General features: G+C 43.3%; 1 protein-coding gene across 9 annotated transcripts in view; it reads left to right on the top strand.

The window, feature by feature from the left end:
• VRK2 (VRK serine/threonine kinase 2) overlaps nucleotides 1-19535 on the top strand; it is a 79564-nt gene that overhangs the window by 30451 nt on the left and 29578 nt on the right. For all 9 annotated transcript variants that reach the window (XR_013996556.1, XR_013996557.1, XR_013996558.1 and 6 more), the window contains exon 8: nucleotides 12501-12633. Coding sequence is in view for 6 of the 9 variants with exons in the window: in XM_081101646.1 (XP_080957772.1) it covers nucleotides 12501-12633 (133 nt within the window). In the remaining 3 variants the exon portion in view is untranslated. The remainder of the gene's footprint in view (nucleotides 1-12500; nucleotides 12634-19535) is intronic.

Raw genomic sequence — 19535 nt, 5'->3', positions numbered from 1 at the left:
ATGTTTTTATAATATTATAGCACTAACAGTCAGATTATATCAGCTAACATTTTGTGGTATCTGCTGTTTACAGATGTACCATGCTCTGAGAATGCTTCTGACATGTTGAAGTCTCAAGTTCAGATTTGATTTAGACAAAGAGGAAAACCATAAATTGGATGCAATTCAGATTAGCCTCTTCCATTGCCTATTTGTTAAAGGACAGACACAAGTTACATGCTTTGATATCACATTGGAAATTATAAAGAGAGGTTCTTTTGTATAATCTTTGAAAACTTGTGTCAAAAGGACAAATTGGAAATAGATTATAATTGGAAAGGTTTTCGTTTATAGGTGAAGGCATTTTTAGTAAAGAAGCAATTCTGAGCCTCTGAATTATTGAGGGAGTTTCAACCTAAAGTCATCAAAGTATATTAAGTCACAGCCCTAGTTGATCAAATAGGCCTCCATATGTTGCTAAAAGAACCAGGTTCGAGTAGAAAAGCAGGCCATGGAATCAAAATGCTAATGTCATTTCAAACAACTGCTAAATATACCTCAGTATGTTATTATGATGCTTGAGTGTGTGGTATCATTTAGGGATCATACGCTTGGGCCTAATGGAGCAGTAGATGGAGTGTAGAGCTAATGATTTATAAGAGATACAGCTTTTCTGCTGCTGCTTCATATAACCTCAGGGGCATGTCCTTTACTCTCTCTTCTCTTTCCCCCTCCCCCTTCCCCTCTTCCTCCTTCTCCTTTCCCCGTCTCTCTTCTCTTCTCTTCTCTTCTCTTCTCTTCTCTCTTCTTTTCTCTTCTCTTCTCTCTTCTTTTCTCTTCTTTTCTCTTCTTCTCTCTCCTTCTCTCTCCTTCTCTCTTCTTCTCTCTCCTTCTCTCTCCTTCTCTCTCCTTCTCTCTCCTTCTCTCTCCTTCTCTCTTCTCTCTTCTCTCTTCTCTCCTCTCCTCTCCTCTCCTCTCCTCTCCTCTCCTCTCCTCTCCCCTCCCCTCCCCTCCCCTCCCCTCCCCTCCCCTCCCCTCCCCTCCCCTCCCCTCCCCTCCCCTCCCCTCTCTCTCCCTCTCTGAAAGTAAATATTAAAAAAAGGATAAAATTCCAAATGTGAAGTCTGAGTAGTTATGAGAACTAGAAGGAAGAAAAACCCAAACATTATGAAGCAGGTATTTTAAGTATAGTAAGTACATGTCACCTCTGTCATTAAGCAGACATTGTAGGGTTTTTACCGCTCACTAAAAGATAAGGTCAGACTATGTTTTTGAAAAATATATCTTCGTGTTTATTCTAATAAACACCATATTTAAAAAGGCAAATTTTAAAAGTTGTATTTTTTGTCTAGGCTGAATAGTGCTAATGCACATATATCATTTGTAGCGTTATTTTACTGGCAAAAACAAGGTAAGGATGTTGAGTAGAAGAAAGTACTGTATCCTATATAATAAAAGGTTAATATGCAAATTGTCCCCTTGGGAGTTCGACCAGGAGACCAGGAGTTCAATCGCTCACTATGACATACACTGACCACCAGGGGGTGGCGCAGAACATGGTGGGTGACCAGCGGCGGCGGGGAGCTGAGGGAGTGAGGGAAGGAGGAGGCGGGGAGGCTGGGAACCTGATCAGCCCTAATTGCCGGCCAGGCCTAGGGACCCTACCTGTGTATGAATTTCGTGCACTGGGCCTCTAGTAATAAAAATAAGAGGAACCAGAGATTTATATCAAAACATAGTAGCATCTACGAGGCTACATGCAGGTTTTGTAACATATGCATGATTTTCGTGAACATGCTGCTTACTCATTTCATGCTTCTTTCTCCTTCTGGCATATAGTGATTTTCGTTAGTCAGTAAGCATTTAGTTTATTGTGAAGATTTTCACATTACAGTATCTTGTTGATAGAATAGGAAAATATTATACCATATTCAAATAAGATAAATGGTGGCCTTCTTGTATAAGAGCCTTTACAGTTACTGAGTACCTCTATATGTTCTTCTGGAGTTTTTAAAGTGTTTTCTAAATTGCCATTAAAACAATCATGAGTAGTGACTGTCTCCCCAATAGTATAATTTCCATCAGTCTCTGACAATGAGAGCTTAACAGACACATTTCTTGCTACAACAGGTTATGCTAATGAAAAGGATTTACTTATATTAAATAGTCTAAATTATGATAAGGTATTAGATTGTACACAAAAAAAAATAAGTCCTTGAAAAGTGAATCACATTTTGGGACTATATATATATATTTTTTTCTTCTCTAATTTGAATTTGCAAAGTGGAGGTAACATAATAATGGCATAACTGATGGGCAGTGACATTTGTTTACATTAGCGCCTTACTTCTTTCTCCTCCAGTGTCATAATCTTTTGTGCCCTTCTCCAGCTGACATGTTCATGGCCATCGTATCAAATGTTGAGAAATGCTTCCATTTGAGTCAGTGTGGCTGCTTGGTGCTTAGCATTCCTGGTCATTTGATTCCTGATGGGAAGGAGTCCTTTACTTTTCCCATCTACAATGAATCCTCCCATACCTCTTGCCTAGACTATGATTATATTCTCCAAATGCACTCTCTGTTTCCGTTGTCTCATTATGCTGCTGCCAGTGCTGATAATACTATTCCTTGCAAAAAACCTTTGGGAACTTCTGTTTGCACACAGCAGTCGTACCCTGCTTCTTGGTGGGGTTTCAAAGCTTTCTAGAAACTAATGCTAACCAGATTTTCTCTCTGGTGTTGTGTTCCAATAAACTCTCCACTCCCAGCACATGCTGACCCATATCCTGGCTTTCCTTCTTGTGTTATTTCTTCTTCCCTGTTTCCATTTGTGGAAATATTAGGTACTAGAGGCCTGGTGCACGAAAATTCATGCTATTGAGGGGGTCCCTCAGCCAGGCCTGCATCCTCTTGCAGTCTGGGAGCCCTTGGAGGATGTCTGATTGTTGGCTTAGCCCCACTTCCTGCAGACATCCTTAGCACTGCCACAGAGGTGGAAGAGGCTCCTGCTACTGCTGCTGTGCTCGCCATCTGTGAGCCCGGCTTGTGGTTGAGCAGCACTCTCCCTGTGGGAGTGCACTGACCATCAGGGGGCAGCTCCAGCCCCACCCCTGCATTGCCCCCCCACCACCGCTGCCAGTCACTGCTGCCCCTGATTGCCATTCCCTCCCTCTGCTGATTGGCACCCGCCTTGGCTGGCCTGGCACCACCCGCTCACTGGCCCCACCCCCTGCCAACAGGTCATTCTGCCATTCGGTTGATTTGCATATTAGGCTTTTATTATATAGGATTTTTCAAGGCTCAACTTTTTTTTCTCTGAGTTCCCCAATTCAAAATACCCTCTCCTTGCTCTAAAATACTATTAAATGTAAATATAATATATTTTTTGTCAGAGTACATGTTACCTTTAGACTTGTAGATGCCATCTCCCTTCCTGTATGTGTGAAAATGCTCAGCCTTCTGGTCAGACTGATTGAGGTTCAAATCTCAACTTTGCCAATTATTATAAGTTTGTTTTATTCAGTGCACTTAACCTACTCATCCTATTTTTTCATCCTCAAGGTATCTTAAAATAGTTTCGTTGTAGGGTCATGAGGTTAAACAATTACACTTCAGTAAAGCACTTAATGCTTTCACATAGCAAGTACAGTTGACTCTTGAACAATGTGGGGGCACAGACAGCCCTGGCCCTGCTTCTGCACAGCTGAAAAGCTACATATGACTTGACTTCTTCAAAAGAATAGCCCACTGTTGACTGGAAGCCTTACTGATAGCATTGAATAATTGATTAATATGTGTTTTGTATGTTATGTGCATTATGTACTGTACTCTTACAATAAACTAAGCCAGAGAAAAGAAAATGTGAAAAGAAAAGCACATTTTCACATTAAGAGAAAATACATTTATGGTATTTATTGAAAAAAAAAAATCTGTATATAAGTGGACCTATGCAGTTCAAGCCTGTGTTGTTCAAGGATCAACTATATTCAAATAATATGCATTCATTTTTCTTTGTGTTTTTGTTTTTAAATTACAGTTGTCAATAGTTTATCATGCTTGGCACTCAGCTGTCTATTGAAAAGAATTTACATCAATTTGTCCAATTATTACCATCAAGTCTAATCAATGGAAATTTATTTAAGCCTGCTATGCACAAGACCTTAGAGTGGGTGCTGTTGTGGATACAAACAAGTTATACAACATTATCCTGCCTCTTGTTCACTAGGAGCTTACAGCTTGTAAATGTGGGGCCAAGACATAAATAAAAGTAAAATAACTTGTGCATTTTAAAATAGTAAATTTGTGTGGACACAAATGACAACCCAGTCAGCTGCCCTTTGGTTAAAGGGATCTATTCCCTAGGATTCATCAGTGGTGAATCTAGGGAGTAAACTGTGAATCCAGAAGGTGTGGTAGGAAGTAGAGGAGAGTACCTGGGGGGCCAAATTGAAGACAACAACCCTTCCCATGCAATTCCCTTCAAAGAAGAGTCATCACTGATGTTCTTTCATTGCTAGTTTCACCCATCCATTTGGAAAGTTAAAGCAATGTAAGAGCCTACAACATTAGGAAGCAAAGGAGATAGGAAGTAAAGGTTTAAGTACAGAACATTACGATGAGGCATGCATGGGTGCACATGTAGATAAACAGGATGTTGTATTTGAGACAGGCTTGTTTAGTATAGGGAAGTTGTATTTTTCATGGTCATCAAAAGCAACTTTGTTTTCATCTTTTTGTGTGTGTAGCACTTTTCATCAAGGCTATGATTTACAGACCGTCTGTGTCAAGTCCAGTTCTCAGAGGAACAGATGCTGGGACAGAATTAGGAGTGTAATGGCTTTATTGGGGAAGGAAGTATATCACCTGTGAGAGCAGAAGGACAAGAAGCAGGATTGGACAAGTGGGGTGTTGATATGACACCCAGGAAAGGAAAGGGGAAAAGGAGGATTGAGCAGGGAGAGCTCAGACTATGATGCAGTTCTGACAAAGCTCAGCTAACCCTTAGGGAGCTGCAAAACAAACCAATGCCCACAAGGAGAATCTCTGATTAGGCAGAATAGGCCACACAGCATCCCCTCTCCTCCACCCACCACGATCATTGTGTGGCAGGAGCTGCCCAGGAAGAGTGTAGCCTTGGCTCACATGCTCTGGCGGTTCCTAATGATCCCACCGCCAGAGGTTTTCAGCTTATTGTGCTCCTCACAGGTGATAGGCCAGTTCTTTCTTGATGGGATTACACCTCAGTGGCTACCACACTACCTTAGGTAATAAGATAATTAAATCAAAAGTCCATGAAAGCATTAGCTCAGATTAGGTGGGGTGTTTGTTTTTTGCAGGTTGGGGGGGGGGGGGGGGGGCGCGTGCTAAGAAATTCATTAAAACAAAACCCTTTGTAGAAGCAGGACTTGGTGAGTGTTGGTAACTTGCATTATTTGGGTATATCACATTATTTTTCACCTGTTAAATGTGGAAAATGACACACAGCAGCTCTACCTACCTTACAAAGTTATCATAATAATAAAAGGCTAATATGCAAATGGTCATCATGCCATGACGCGTAATGGCCAATCAGCAGGGACCTGAGGCTGCGTGGCATCTAGCCGGGGTGGGGGACCTCAGGCCACGCCTCCCATCTAGCGGGGCTTGATGGGGGACCTCAGGCTGCGCCCCCCACTTCGGCACTGGGCCGGGGGACCTCGGGCCATGACCTCTGCCCTGGCACAGGGCCAGGGGCCCTCAGGCCATTCCCCCCGCCTGGTGGGGCTTGCTGGGGGTGGGGCCTGCTGGGGGTGGGGCCAGCCGGGTCTGGGTCTCGCCCAATGGGATGGGGCTGGCTGGGTCTGGGTCTCGTGTGATTTCAAAGCACGCACTAGTGGACGGGGACATAACTCAGTCCTGCGGCATGCCCCAGACTCTGACAGGAGGGAGATTTTCATATACATTTTACTAATTTTCTTTCATCTCTGACACTTCTATTATAGAGAAAGGGGAATTAGCAATTTTAAAATATTTCCTCTAATTAATTCCCCTTTGATGTGCACAAATTTTGTGCACCAGGCCACTAGTTTAATTAAAAAAAAAAAAAAAAAAGAATATCTAAGAAAGGTGAGAAAAAAATGAGTACCATGTAGAAATGTGAGGGGCAGTACAGTGTAATGAAAAGGGAAGCAGGAAGGGCTGTCCTTTTACTAATAGAGAAAGGAAACCATTACATAGAAAAGTTACATAGAAAGAAAATCATTTAAAACGCATTAAGGAGCTAGATTTTAAATTTTCTTGTGCCTAGTCTTATTATAATGCAAATAATCTTCTACCTTGTAGGTGATCTTGAGTTTCCTACTACTAGCTTCTAAGACTTAAAGCACATTGTATGTGTTTATATTTGAAGTAAAAAATATTAACTAGTTATTTTTTATTTCACAGAAAATAAAAAAGGATAATATAAAAAAAAGTTAACTGAAACCAAGTTTTTCTTTAGATTAAAGGTTGGTAAACTTTCTCTGTAAAGAGCCAGATGGTAAATATTTTAGTTACATCATCTTTTTCTTTTTCTTTTTTTACAATACTATAAAGATTCAAAAATTATTCCTAGCTCAAGGGCATATAAAAACAGGGCCTACACGGCAAACCCTACTGTAGATTAAGTTCTGCTTAAACTTATATTTTATTTCAACAAAATTTCAGCAATGGGCAGAAACCCAAATTGTATGTTGTATTAAAGAAAAGAAATTTGGACTTTCAAGACACATTGGTATGGATTTGAATCCTGCTTCTGTTCTTTACTGGCTCAGTCACTGGGGTAAGTTAACTACTCAGATGTTCAGCTTTCTCATATGTAGAATGAGACCAATGCTACCTGGCTGGGTGATTGATTGGGTTTAATGAAATGATTTTTGAAAGGTATTTTGCTCAGTGATTATCACATAATTAGAACCTCAACAAATGTTAGTTCCTTTCTTTCCTTCCTTATCTTGTTTGACATGTCCCAGCCTTTTTCTTCGTTCTTATTTTGAATAGTTCTAACACAATTCTATCCTGTGTATTTCTATTAAGTTATCTTTGTAGAAACTCTCACTTTGACCTAATTTGAGGCAAAATAATTTGTCAACACTTTGTACAGGCTATTGGCTTCTTCTACATCAAATCTCTACCCACCAAATGCAATCATCCTAAATTTCTTTACTAATGCTTTACAACCTATAATTTTAAAATATTGATAGATTCTAGTAGTAAAACTTTCATGAGAAATTTAGAGAATTTAAATCTCATTGAACCCACAAAAATATAAATATTTATAATCATAGGCTATACTTGTAGATAAAAATACAAACTAAAAAAATAGATATATGTAGTGTGGTGAAGATAGATAGTTGTTTGTTTTGTTATTTTGTTCAATAGCCTTCTTTGATTGTTTGACTTCTACCCACAGCTCTATTAAGACCACCAATTATGCACCCAATATTGGAGCACCTAATATATAAAGCATATATATATATATATAAACAGATCTGAATGGGAAAATAGACAGGAATACATTAACGATCAGGGGCTTCAATACCCCACTTTTGACAATGGATAGATTATTCAGACAGAAAATAAATGGGAAAACATTGGACTTAAACTGCGTTAAATCTGATGGACCTGATAGACATACAATACATTCCATCTAACAACAGAATACACATTCTTCTCAGGTGCACATGGAGCAATCTTTAGAATAGATCTTGTTAGGGCGCAAGTCTTGGTAAATTTAAGAGGATTGACATCAAGCATCTTTTCTTACCATGGTGATATGAAACTTGAAATCAGTTACAAGATGAAAACTGTAATATTCACAAATATGTAGAGCTTAAACAGCATGCTCCTGAACAACCAGTATGTCAAAGAAGAAATCAAACGGGAAATAAAAGAAATGCCCTCAGACAAATGGAAACACAGCGTTCCAAAATTTATGGGATGCAGCCAAAGCAGTTCTAAGAGGGAGGTTTATAGCAATACACTCCTACATTAAAAAAAAAGAAAGATCTCAAATAAAACAATCTAACTTTACACATAAAGGACATAGGGAAAGGACAAATCAAGCACAATGTTATTAAAGGGAAGAAAATAATTTCAGAGTGAAAGTAAGTGAAATGGAGACTAATAAGATAATAGAAAATGTCAATGAAACTGAACTGTTTCAGTGAAAAAAAAACAAAACACAAAAAACAAAATAGACAAACCTTTAACTAAACTAAGAAAAAAAGAAGACCCAAATAAATGAAGTCAGGAATGAGAGAAGAGACATTACAACTGGTAACACAGATAAGAATCATAAGAAACTACTAAGAACAATTATATATCAACAAATTAGATAACCTAGAAGAAATTCCTAGAAATATACAACCTACCAAGATTGAATCATGAAGAAAGAAAAAAAGCTGAACAGAACGACTAGTTAGGAGATTTAACCAGTAATAAAACACACACACACACACACACACACATACACCCCACTCCCCACCCACACCCTCCCCCAACCTCCCAGCAACGAAAAGTCCTTTCTCAAGGACCTTGGAGTCATTCCTTTAAAATGCAATCTTTAAGAAACATTGTGCTGCTATCCCTTCAATCTCTGAAGGAGGGAAGGGCCTAAGCACAAATTAACAAACATAGGTAACCTAGCTTATTGACCAACCTCCCCTAATATCCTCCAGTACTTTTCACTAGCCTGCCCCAGCGCTTAAAAACTTTCCCACCTTTGTTTCAGTAGAGTTGAGTTTAATCTACCCTATTGCAATGGCCTTGAATAAGGTCTGTGTTGTCCTTTTAGCATGTGCAGTGCAGTGCAATTTCCCTCCGACAGTGACCGAGAGTGAAAACTCTGGAGTCAGACTCTGGCTCCATTTTACTGCACAAGCCACATAATCTCACTAAGCTTCATTTTCCATGAGTGAGCTGGAGAGGATGTCACCTACATGCAGGATTTCTGTGGAGGATGGCATGGACCAGTGAATGTAAAACTCTGCACTGATGTAAATTAAGTACTCCATGAAGTTTAATGTAGGTCTTATTGTTTTGGCTAATGACTACACGAAAAGCTTCTTGATGGCTCTTTTTTATTTTTAAGAAAACTACTCTAGTGTAGTATATATTTCTGTTTTGCTAAATTGTCAATATGTACATTTCTGGGATATCTACTTTGTAAAGTGAAGTCTATCAATTTAGTTCTTGAAATAAATACAGATAAAAAATACATCATAAATAGTGAAAGCAAGCAGCCAGTTGCACATCTGATCCTGAAGTCTAGTTACTTAGAGCAGAGGGATCAGTTACTTCTGAGACCATGTAGAGAAACAGCATCTATGGGCGAGAGACAAAACTGAAATACCATGTTTTCACATACTAGCAAGCTATGTTCTCCAACAAAGGAAGAAAACTCTGTGCTGTTTATATTTTGAAGTTCAAAATACCTCCTACTTAAGCTATCCTAAAACCAAGACCTTACAGAAACTAAAAGATAAATACTTTTAATATATTTTAAAATGCAAGTTTTATTTATTATTCTTTTAGATCTACTTTTATTGATTTCAGAGAGGAAGGGAGAGGGAGAGAAACATCAGTGATGAGAGAGAATCATTGATCAGCTGCCTCCTTCCCACCCCACACTGGGGATTGAGCCTACAACCCAGGCATGTGCCCTGACAGGGAATTGAAACTATGACCCCCTGATTCATGGGTTGACACTCAACCACTGAGTCACTCAGGTTGGGCTGAAGTACTGGTTTTATAATACTCTAATTTGTGCACTCGGGAGGGGGGAAAAGAGGGGTCCCTCAGCCCGGCCTGTGCCCTCTCACAGTCTGGGACCCCTCGGGAGATAACGACCTGCTGGCTTAGGCCTGCTCCCGGGTGGCAGAGGGCAGGCCTAATCCCTAGGTGCAGCCCCAGGTCGGGCTCAGAACAGGGCCGATTGGGGAGTTGGGGCACCGCCCCCTGTCATGCACAGAGCAGGGCGGATTGGGAGGTTGCGATGCCACCCTCAGTCATGCTCAGGGTAGGGCCGATTGGGGCATTGGGGCACCGCCCCCTGTCATACTCAAGGCAGGGTCGATTGGGAGGTTGTGGCACCACCCCCTGTCACGCACAGAGCAGGGCCGATCAGGGGGTTGGGGCGCTGCCCCCTGTCACGCACAGAGCAGGGCCCATCAGGGGGGTTGGGGCTCCGTATCCTGTCATGCACAGAGCAGGGTCGATCAGGGGGGTTGGGGAGCTCCCCCCTTTCATGCACAGAGCAGGGTCCATCAGGGGGTTGGGGAGCTCCCCCCTGTCACTCACAGAGTAGGGGCGATAGGGGAGTTGGGGCACCGCCCCCTGTCACACACACAGCAGGGCGATCAGGGGGTTGGGGCGCCACCCTCTATCACCCACAGAGCAGGACCAATCAGGGGATTGGGGTGCTGCCACTGTCACACTCAGGGCAGGGCCGATGGGGAGGTTATGGCTCTACCCTATCACACACAGAGTAGGGCCCGGAGGGGGGGTGGGGGTTGGGGCGCCGCCCTCTATCACCCACAGAGCAGGGCAGATCAGGGGGTTGGGGTGCTGCCACTGTCACACTCAAGGCGGGGCCGATGGGGAGGTTATGGCTCTACCCCCTCACACACAGAGCAGGGCCATGGGGGGAGGGGGTTGGGGCGCCGCACCCTGTCACACACAGAGCCGCAGGGTGATCAGGGGGTTGGGGAGCTCCCCCGTATCAGGCATAGAGCAGGGCTGATCAGGAGGTTGGGGTGCCTTCCCCTGTCACGAACAGAGCAGGGCCGATAGGGAGGTTGTGGCCCCACCCCCTGTCACACACAGAGCCGCAGGGCAATCAGGGGGTTTGGGCGCTGCCCCCTGTCACACTGATCCCAGTGCCGGGAGGCCTTGCGGCTCTGCTGATCCCAGTGCTGGGAGGCATATTACCCTTTTACTATATAGGATAGAGGCCTGGTGCACGTGTGGGGGCCGGCTGGTTTGCCCTGAAGGGTGTCCTGGATCAGGGTGGGGTCCCCACTGAGATGCCTGGCCAGCCTGGGTGAGGGGCTGAGGGCTGTTTGCAGCTGGTCACACACCCTTCAGGGTGGGGTCCCCACTGGGGTGCCTGGCCAGTCTGGGTGAGGGGCTGAGGGCTGTTTTCAGGCCGACTGAAGCTCCCAACTGCTCCTTTTTTTCTTTTTTCTTTTTTATTCTGGGCCAGCTTTAGCTCTGGCTCCAGCTCTGAGGCTTCTGCTGCTGAAAGCAGGTATCTGGTTTGTTTCGGTTCTATAATCTAAACACTGTTTCAACTCCAGCTCTGAGATCCCGGCCTCACTGAAAGCAGGTTTCTTGGGTTTTGTTTAGCTTCTATATTCGTTACAATGTTTCTTAAACTGCAGGCTCAGAGGCCGGCAAAGCAGGCGGAGAGTGTTGGTTTCCTCTGTCACTGAAGCAAGCAAGCCTCATGTTAGTTTCAAGCTGCCTGGCTGCCGGCCGCCATCTTGGCTGGCAGTTAATTTGCATATCTCGCTGATTAGCCAATGGGAAGGGTAGCGGTCGTACACCAATTACCATGTTTCTCTTTTATTAGATAGGATTGTCTTATAGCTCCATCATGAAATGTTGCCTCAATCCACAAATTTTAAAGAAGTATGTGAAACAACACATTTTAAAAGTTGAAACTGCTTTCTTTGGGTGGAGGGGGAGCATGGTAACAGATAGTTGGGAATGACTATATTTTGACTTCATGTCAGAGTAAATATCTAGTCATAACAGTTTCTGTTCAGTATATGCTATATCTGTAAAACTATGTCTCCTATCTCTTTCTCACTCCAAAATAATCTGAGAAAAATTCATTTGAATTGACTTCTGACATTTATCAATTTATATTCTGTTTGGGAACCCTACTTGCAGTTCTGACTGACTTACAAATTCTGACTGACTTGCAAAGATTACAGTGATGATATGGATCGGACTATGAATGGCAGAATACTGCATTGACTTTCCATTCTTAAATCCAACATGCTGGTGTGTTTTTTGAGTCATTACCTCTTATGATCTATTCACTATTTTTATACTTCCTGTTCATGGAAACTCCTGTAACATTAAGTTTGTATGTTTAGATTGTGTGCCCTGATTTCCCCCTCCCTGCTTGAAACAGTTTTATGTTACAGAGAAGGGGTTACAAAAAAAGGCAGAGCCCCGTAAGCTGCATGAAGACAGATAAAAAGGTAGGTTATGGTTTTGATGTCTAGATGCCCACCTGGAGAGGAGGGAATTTGGGAGCAAATTAAAAAGACTAAAACTCTAAGTCAACTCAGAAACAGATGTGCCTATGATGAAGTCAGGTTTGAAACTGGAAAGTTAGTTGTCATGGTCCTCAGTTGTATCTGTTTTATCCTAAGGCACCATTTGGTTTAATACAAATGTAGGTATAAGCCTTCTTAACCTAACAGTTTCTTAAGACTTAATGATAAAGGTTACATTTCAGAGGCTGAAAGCATGGTTCATTTGTCTTCCAGGTTTATCTTGCAGATTACGGACTTGCCTACAGATATTGTCCCAACGGGAACCACAAACAGTATCAGGAAAATCCTAGAAAAGGCCATAATGGGACAATGGAGTTTACCAGCTTGGATGCCCACAAGGGTGTAGGTAAGTTTCTTTTTTTTTAATTTTTATTTCACAAGAATAATTTCAGAGTAATAAGACTCTATGAAATGACCTTTGCATAGTCACTTTGAGGACTGAGAGCGCTGGTGAGGTTTTGTCTGCCAGTGACTATTTGTCTTATGGGGTGGGGGCGGAGATACAGACGTGACAAGTGAGAAAAAAGCACAAGGGTATCAAGGACGCAAAGCTTGCTGCTTATTTTGGGCAGGAAATGACTAGTTTGTGTAGATTAAACTTGGAGGTCAGCACTGAACTTTCGTGCTTAGTGAAGAATACAGATTTGGTAAAGAATTTGGTGAAGAATTGTTCCTGTCTTTCATTGTGCCCTTATCAGAGCTTTGGAAGATACCATCTCTCAACAAGAAAATCTCTTCTGAAACTATAAAGTGTTAATTTGTGGAAATCTCTCCTAGTCGCCTTTCATATATCTTACTTATTTAAACTCACTTTGATGGTATTGGAAACACATTTGCAGGTAAATTACATACATAGTCCTTTTATTGGATATTGATTGTACTGCCTTGCATTCCAGGGCAGACTTAATTCAACAATTCCCTAATTAGTTAAAGTCATAACCTATGTCTTGTATTCATTTACCATTAATTAAACCTTAGCTGTTTATTACACTGCAGTCCAAATCCAATAGCCGACCCAGAAAGCCATGGAAAAGGAAGTAGGAGGTCAATATTGAAAATATATGGTGCAGAGTCCCACTGATGGTTGCTTTGTTCACAATCAATATGGTCAATGCAACTGTACTTTCTTAGTTGCTCTGTCAGCAAGACAAAAAGTCAATTCTAATGTTATGCTAGTAAAAAAAGGGGGTGATTATTGAAAAACTTTGACTTTCAAAATTATATTCCTTAAACTTTGTTTATAAAAGTATTTTCAAGTTTGCCAAGCCATACAAATAATTATAAACAGCTTGGAAAGATCCACATTTTCACTAAAAGGCAATTAGACATTTGCACTTGTTAATGACTGGTGAACTGTTACCCTAAACTGAGACTTTCTAACGAGTTTTAGTTGGTGCAAACAACTGTATATTATTGCCTTTTCTATTAAAAGGACCATTGACCATGTAATGTAGAGGGGTCTTGATTATTTTCCAAAGCAATTAAAACCCACCCCAGTTTAAGGTAGGCCAGTGCAAAAGTGAGACAAGTGTGTTGGATGGATACTGTCTTTCTTTCAGGAAGGATCATAGGTTAAATTTCTGAAATGGAAATTAGCTTTTATACTTTGGATTAGAGTAAAATAAATCACTACATTACTTTTCAAGGGTAGTTTGGTTAGAAAAGTAATGATCACTCAGAAATTAAGAAGTCTGTATTTTTTCACCATTTACATTGTGAATGAATCAGTGAACATTCAAAAATATAAATGGGGCATGGTTTTAATTAAATTAAGAAATATAAGAATCAAATGCTCATTGATAGTGGGTTCTTGTTCCATTTAAAGTTCTTTACTCTCAGTGAATTTTCTTCTTCACTTTTGCCAGATTCATTAGTTTGAAAGTATTTACAGGAATCTGGGAGGAGTACTTTTTTGATAGTGGTATAACGAAATTCATCATACAGATTCTTAAGCATTGCTCTGATTATGTTAATGACTAGAGGTCTAGTGCACAACATTCGTGCACTGGGGGTGGTGGAGGGGGAGGTCCCTTAGCCCAGCCTGCGCCCTCTTGCAGTCCAGGAGCCCTCAGGGGGCCTAAGCCCTCAGTGGATCATCTTTAGTGCTGCTGCGGAGACAGGAGAGGCTCCTGCCACTGCCACTGGCTTCTGGCTCAGCGGAGCTCCCCATGTGGGAGCACACCGACCACCAGGGGGTAGATCCTGTATTGAGCGTCTGCCCCCTGGTGGTTAGTGTGCGTCATAGCGACCAGTCATTCCGCCATTAAGGTCAATTTGCATGTTACCCTTTTATTATATAGGATGATACTAACTTATGGTTGGACCACTTATTTCAACTGGTAGTTCTGATCTTGATACATTGTGGTTTTGGCTTTTAAAACAGCTAAGAAACCAGTGTGATTGTTGAATGGGGAGAAGAGTTGTTACATGTTAATCTGGACCAGGGGTCCTCAAACTACGGCCCCCAGGCCACATGCGGCCTGCCGAAAACATTTATCCGGCCCACCAGGTGTTTTTGCCGCCACTGTGTGCATAGGAATTTGTTCATAGTTATTTTTTAAACTATAGTCCGGCCCTCCAGCGGTCTGAGGGACAGTGAACTGGCCCCCTGTTTAAAAAGTTTGAGGACCCCTGATCTGGACAGTGTTTGGACTGTGGTAATTCTGAAAGTCCTCTACAGTTATTCCATAGTTTAGGGCAGTGGTCGGCAAACTCATTAGTCAATTGAGCCAAATATCAACAGTACAATGATTGAAATTTCTTTTGAGAGCCAAATTTTTTAAACTTAAACTATATATGTAGGTACATTGTTATTAACTTAATTAGGGTACTCCTAAGGCTGAGGAAGAGCCACACTCAAGGAGCCAAAGAGCCGCACATGGCTCGTGAGCTGCAGTTTGTTGACCACAGGTTTAGGGCATTGCTTTTATTGTGCTATCCTCATAAAATATTTGAACAAATTTTTATTTTGTAGTTTGCTTAAGCTTTTTCCTCCCTAAATAATAATACATGTGATTAGTTGGGTAGATTTCACCATGGTAGGGCTTTGGGGGAGAATATTGAACTGAACAAGATGGTAGAAAGAGACTATCTCCCTGGCAAGACTATTCAGGGAAGAGTCTATATTACATATTTTTGGTATTTGCTGGAAAGTCGTATGCTAGAGTGAATATTTACTTTTATAGGTTTCATAGGATTCCTATAAAAATATTCTCTTAATGCATTTAAAATAGAATTTATACTAAACTTCTAGGCATATCTGTATCTAAATATACAGATATACATGTATACCTATTATATACATACACATGCGTACACACATACAAACATAGCTAACATACACACATAGCTAGCATACACACATATATATATGTGTATTTATATATATACTATAGGCCCGGTGCACAAAAATTTGTGCACTCGGGGTGTCCCTCAGCCTAGCCTGTGCCCTCTTGCAGTCTGGGACCCCTTGGGCTATGACCACCTGCTGGTGTAGGCCCGCTCCCTGGGGAATTGGGCCTAAGCTGGCAGTCAGACATCACTCTGGCAGCCCGGTAGCCCTCGGGGGATGTCCACTTGCCAGCAGGGAGCAGGCCTAAGTTGCAGTCGGACATCCTTAGGACTGCTGAGGAGGCGGGAGAGGCTTCTACCACCACCGCTGTACTGGTAGCCGTCAGCATGGCTTGTGGCTGAGCAGAGCTCCCCCTGTGGGAGTGCACTGACCACCAGGGGGCAGCTCCTGCATTGAGCGTCTGGCCCCTGGTGGTCAGTGTGTGTCATAGTGACCAGTCATTCTCAGTCTTTCTGCTGTTAGGGTCAGTTTGTATATTACCCTTTTATTATGTAGTATAGAGGCCTGGTGCATGGGTGGGGGCTCGCTGGTTTGTCCTGAAGGGTGTCCCGAATCAGGGTGGGGGTACCACTGGGGTGCCTGGCCAGCCTGGGAGAGGGGCTGATGGGTGTTTGCAGGCTGGTCACACCCCCTTCAGGGTGGGGGTCCCCACTGGGGTGCCTGGCCAGCCTGGGTTAGGGGCTGATGGCTATTTGCAGGCTTGTCACACCCCCTCCAAGGTGGGGGTCCCCACTGGGGTGCCTGGCAAGTCTGGGTGAGGGACTGAGGGCCGTTTTCAAGCTGGCCAAGCCCCCCAGCGACGGAACCTCCCAGCCTCTCCTTTTTTTCTTTTTTCTTTTTTTTAATTCTGGGATTTATTTACCTTCTATAATTGAAACTTTGTTGCCTTCAGTGGAGCTCAGAGCCGGCTCCTGCTTGCTCTAGCTCCATGGCCACGGCCGGCTGAAAGCAGGTATCTGGGGTTTATTTATCTTATATAATTGAAACTTTGTTGCCTTCAGTGGAGCTCAGAGTTGACCGGGAAGCTTGGCTTCCTCCATCGCTGGAGCAACCCAGCCTCCTGTTCTCCTCAGCTCCATGGCTGCCGGCCGCCATCTTGGTTGGGTTAATTTGCATATAGTCGTTCTGATTGACTGGTGGGCATGGCTTAAGGTGTAGCAGAGGTACGGTCAACTTGCATGTTTGTCTTTTATTAGATGTATATATCTAATATAGATTAGATGTATATATTAGATGCAATATAGATGAGATGTATATATTCTATGTAATATAGATTAGATGTATATATTCGATGTAATATAGATTAGATGTATGTATCTAATCTAATAAAAGAGAAACATGCAAATTGACCGTACCTCTGCTATGCCCCAAGGCACGCCCACCAGCCAATCAGCGACTATATGCAAATTAACCCAACCAAGATGGTGGCCGGCAGCCACGGAGCTGGAGCAAGCAGGAGGCTTGGTTGCCCCAGCGATGGAGGAAGCCAAGCTTCCCGCCTGCTCTGGCAGGCTGTGGCCTCCGCTCAAGGCAACAAAGTTTCAATGATAAAAGACAGATAAATCCCAGATACCTGCTTCCAGCCAGCCTCCAATGGGAGCTTGGGTGGCTGGGGGCCGTGGCCAGCCTGCAAACAGTCATTAGCCCCTCACCCAGGATGGCCATACCCTCATGGGGTGAGGGTCCCCGCTGGGGGGCTTGGCCAGCCTGAAAACAGCCATCAGCCCCTCACCCAGACAGGCCAAGCACCCCAGCAGGAACCCCCCACCATGAAGGGGGTGTGGCCAGCCTGAAAATGGCCCTCAGCCCCTCACTGAGGCTGACCAGGCACTCCAGCGGGGACCCCCACCCTGAAGGGGCTGTGGCCAGCCTGCAGTTGGTCATCAGCCCCTCAGGCTGGCCAGGCACCCCAGCGGTACCCCCACCCTGACCTGGGACATCCTGCAGGGCAAAGCGGCCGGCCTCCACCCATGCACCAGGCCTCTATCCTATATAATAAAAGGGTAATATGCAAATTGACCCTAACAGCAGAACGACTGAGAATGACTGGTCACTATGACACACACTGACCACCAGGGGCCAGACGCTCAATGCAGGAGCTTCCCCCTGGTGGTCAGTGCGCTCCCACAGGGGGAGCTCTGCTCAGCCATAAGCCAGGCTGATGGTTGCCAGTACAGTGGTGGTGGTGGGAGCTTCTCCCGCCTCCTCAGCAGCGCTAAGGATGTCCGACTGCAGCTTAGGCCTGCTCCCTGCTGGCAAGTGGACATCCCCCGATGGCTCCTGGGCTGCCAGAGTGATGTCTGACTGCCAGCTTAGGCCCAATCCCCCTGGGAACAGGCCTAAGCCATCAGGTGGACATCCCCCAAGGGGTCCTAGACTGCAAGAGGGCACAGACCGGGCTGAGGGACCCCCCCGAGTGCACAAATTTTTTGCACCTGGCCTCTAGTGTGTGTGTGTGTGTGTGTGTGTGTGTGTGTGTGTGTGTGTGTATAGAGGCCCGGTGCATGAAATCTGTGCATGGCGGGGGGTCCCCTCAGTCTAGCCTGCACCCTCACTAATCCGGGACCCCTCGGATCGGGCCTAAACCGGCAGTTGGACATCCCCCTCACAATCCTGGACCGCTGACTCCTAATCACTCACCTGCCTGCCAGCCTGGTTGCCCCTAACTGCCCCCTGCCTGCTGGCCTGGTCACCCCCAACTGCCCCCCCTGCTGGCCTCGTCCCCTCTCATGGCACCACCACCAGCCTGGTTGCCCCACGCAGCCTGCTGTTCATTCATTTGGTCGTCCCTCACTAACCCCCGTGCTGGCCTGGTCACCCCACGCAGCCTGCTGTTTAGTTGTTTGGTTGTCCCTCACTAACCCCCGTGCTGGCCTGGTCACCCCACGCAGCCTGCTGTTTAGTTGTTTGGTTGTCCCTCACTAACCCTCCTGCAGGCCTGGTCGTAAGCAGACATCTTGTGAGGGCATGAGGGTTAATTTGTATTACCTCTTTATTATATAGGATATTTGCTCAAGTTTTAATATGCAGTTTTAGTCTGCTATACAAAGTAAAGGGTTTTATATCCTCAATGTTTTAATTCATTTCTAATTATTTTGCATTTAGTTTTCCAAATTAAAACAGTTCACTTTAGGATTTTATTAGAAATGAAATAATCATTTAGTTATATCTAGGAACCAGAATAAACATAGCCATAAATGCAGAAGGTCAAATTCATAAATATGTATGCGTTTACTTTTGGTACAGCCACTATGTAGTTTAATCTCAGAAAAATCTTTTCTATAACAGTCCAACTATGAGATCAAATAAATACTTAGATAATGCAAAGGAAAACGTAATGAACAAAACAAGCTGTCATTGGGAAATGGAACCTCTAGGTGTCAAAGCATTTGTCATGTGTCAGAGGTATCTGTCTGGTCAGGCCCAGGGAATATTCCGGCTTTATGGTGAAACTAATTTGTGAATTAGCCATTTAACAGAGACTGTTAACCTGATCAGACTCACTGGTCTCTGTACTTTTTGTAGTGGTTATTCATAAACCACAGATAACTAATTTTTCTGTGGATTAATTGGGTTTTTATAGTTAAGAAGTTTGTATAAGGTACTGATCAGCAGTCTGACCTAAGCTTTCTAGTTCCATTTTATTTAAAAGAAGGGTAGCTTGTATTATTACAAACCAAAGAGATATATACAATAGGGTGGATAGATTGACAGATGAATAGATAAATAACTATTTCTGTAACTATCATGCATCTGTATATCTGTATGTTTTTTAAAAAAATTGCAGTTACTCTTTCAAACTCAATTTTCTTGAATGACCTAAAGGTATTTTCTGAGTGGCTAAAGTGCTTCATTTAGTGTAAAATTAGAGTAATGTATGTTGGGCTTATCTCTTC

This window comes from Myotis nattereri (genome assembly GCF_964212035.1).
Source record: "Myotis nattereri genome assembly, chromosome: 10".
Taxonomy (NCBI): Eukaryota; Metazoa; Chordata; class Mammalia; order Chiroptera; family Vespertilionidae; genus Myotis; species Myotis nattereri.
The sequence above is the reverse complement of the archived record's forward strand: the minus strand, read 5'-3'. Positions and strand labels throughout refer to the sequence as shown.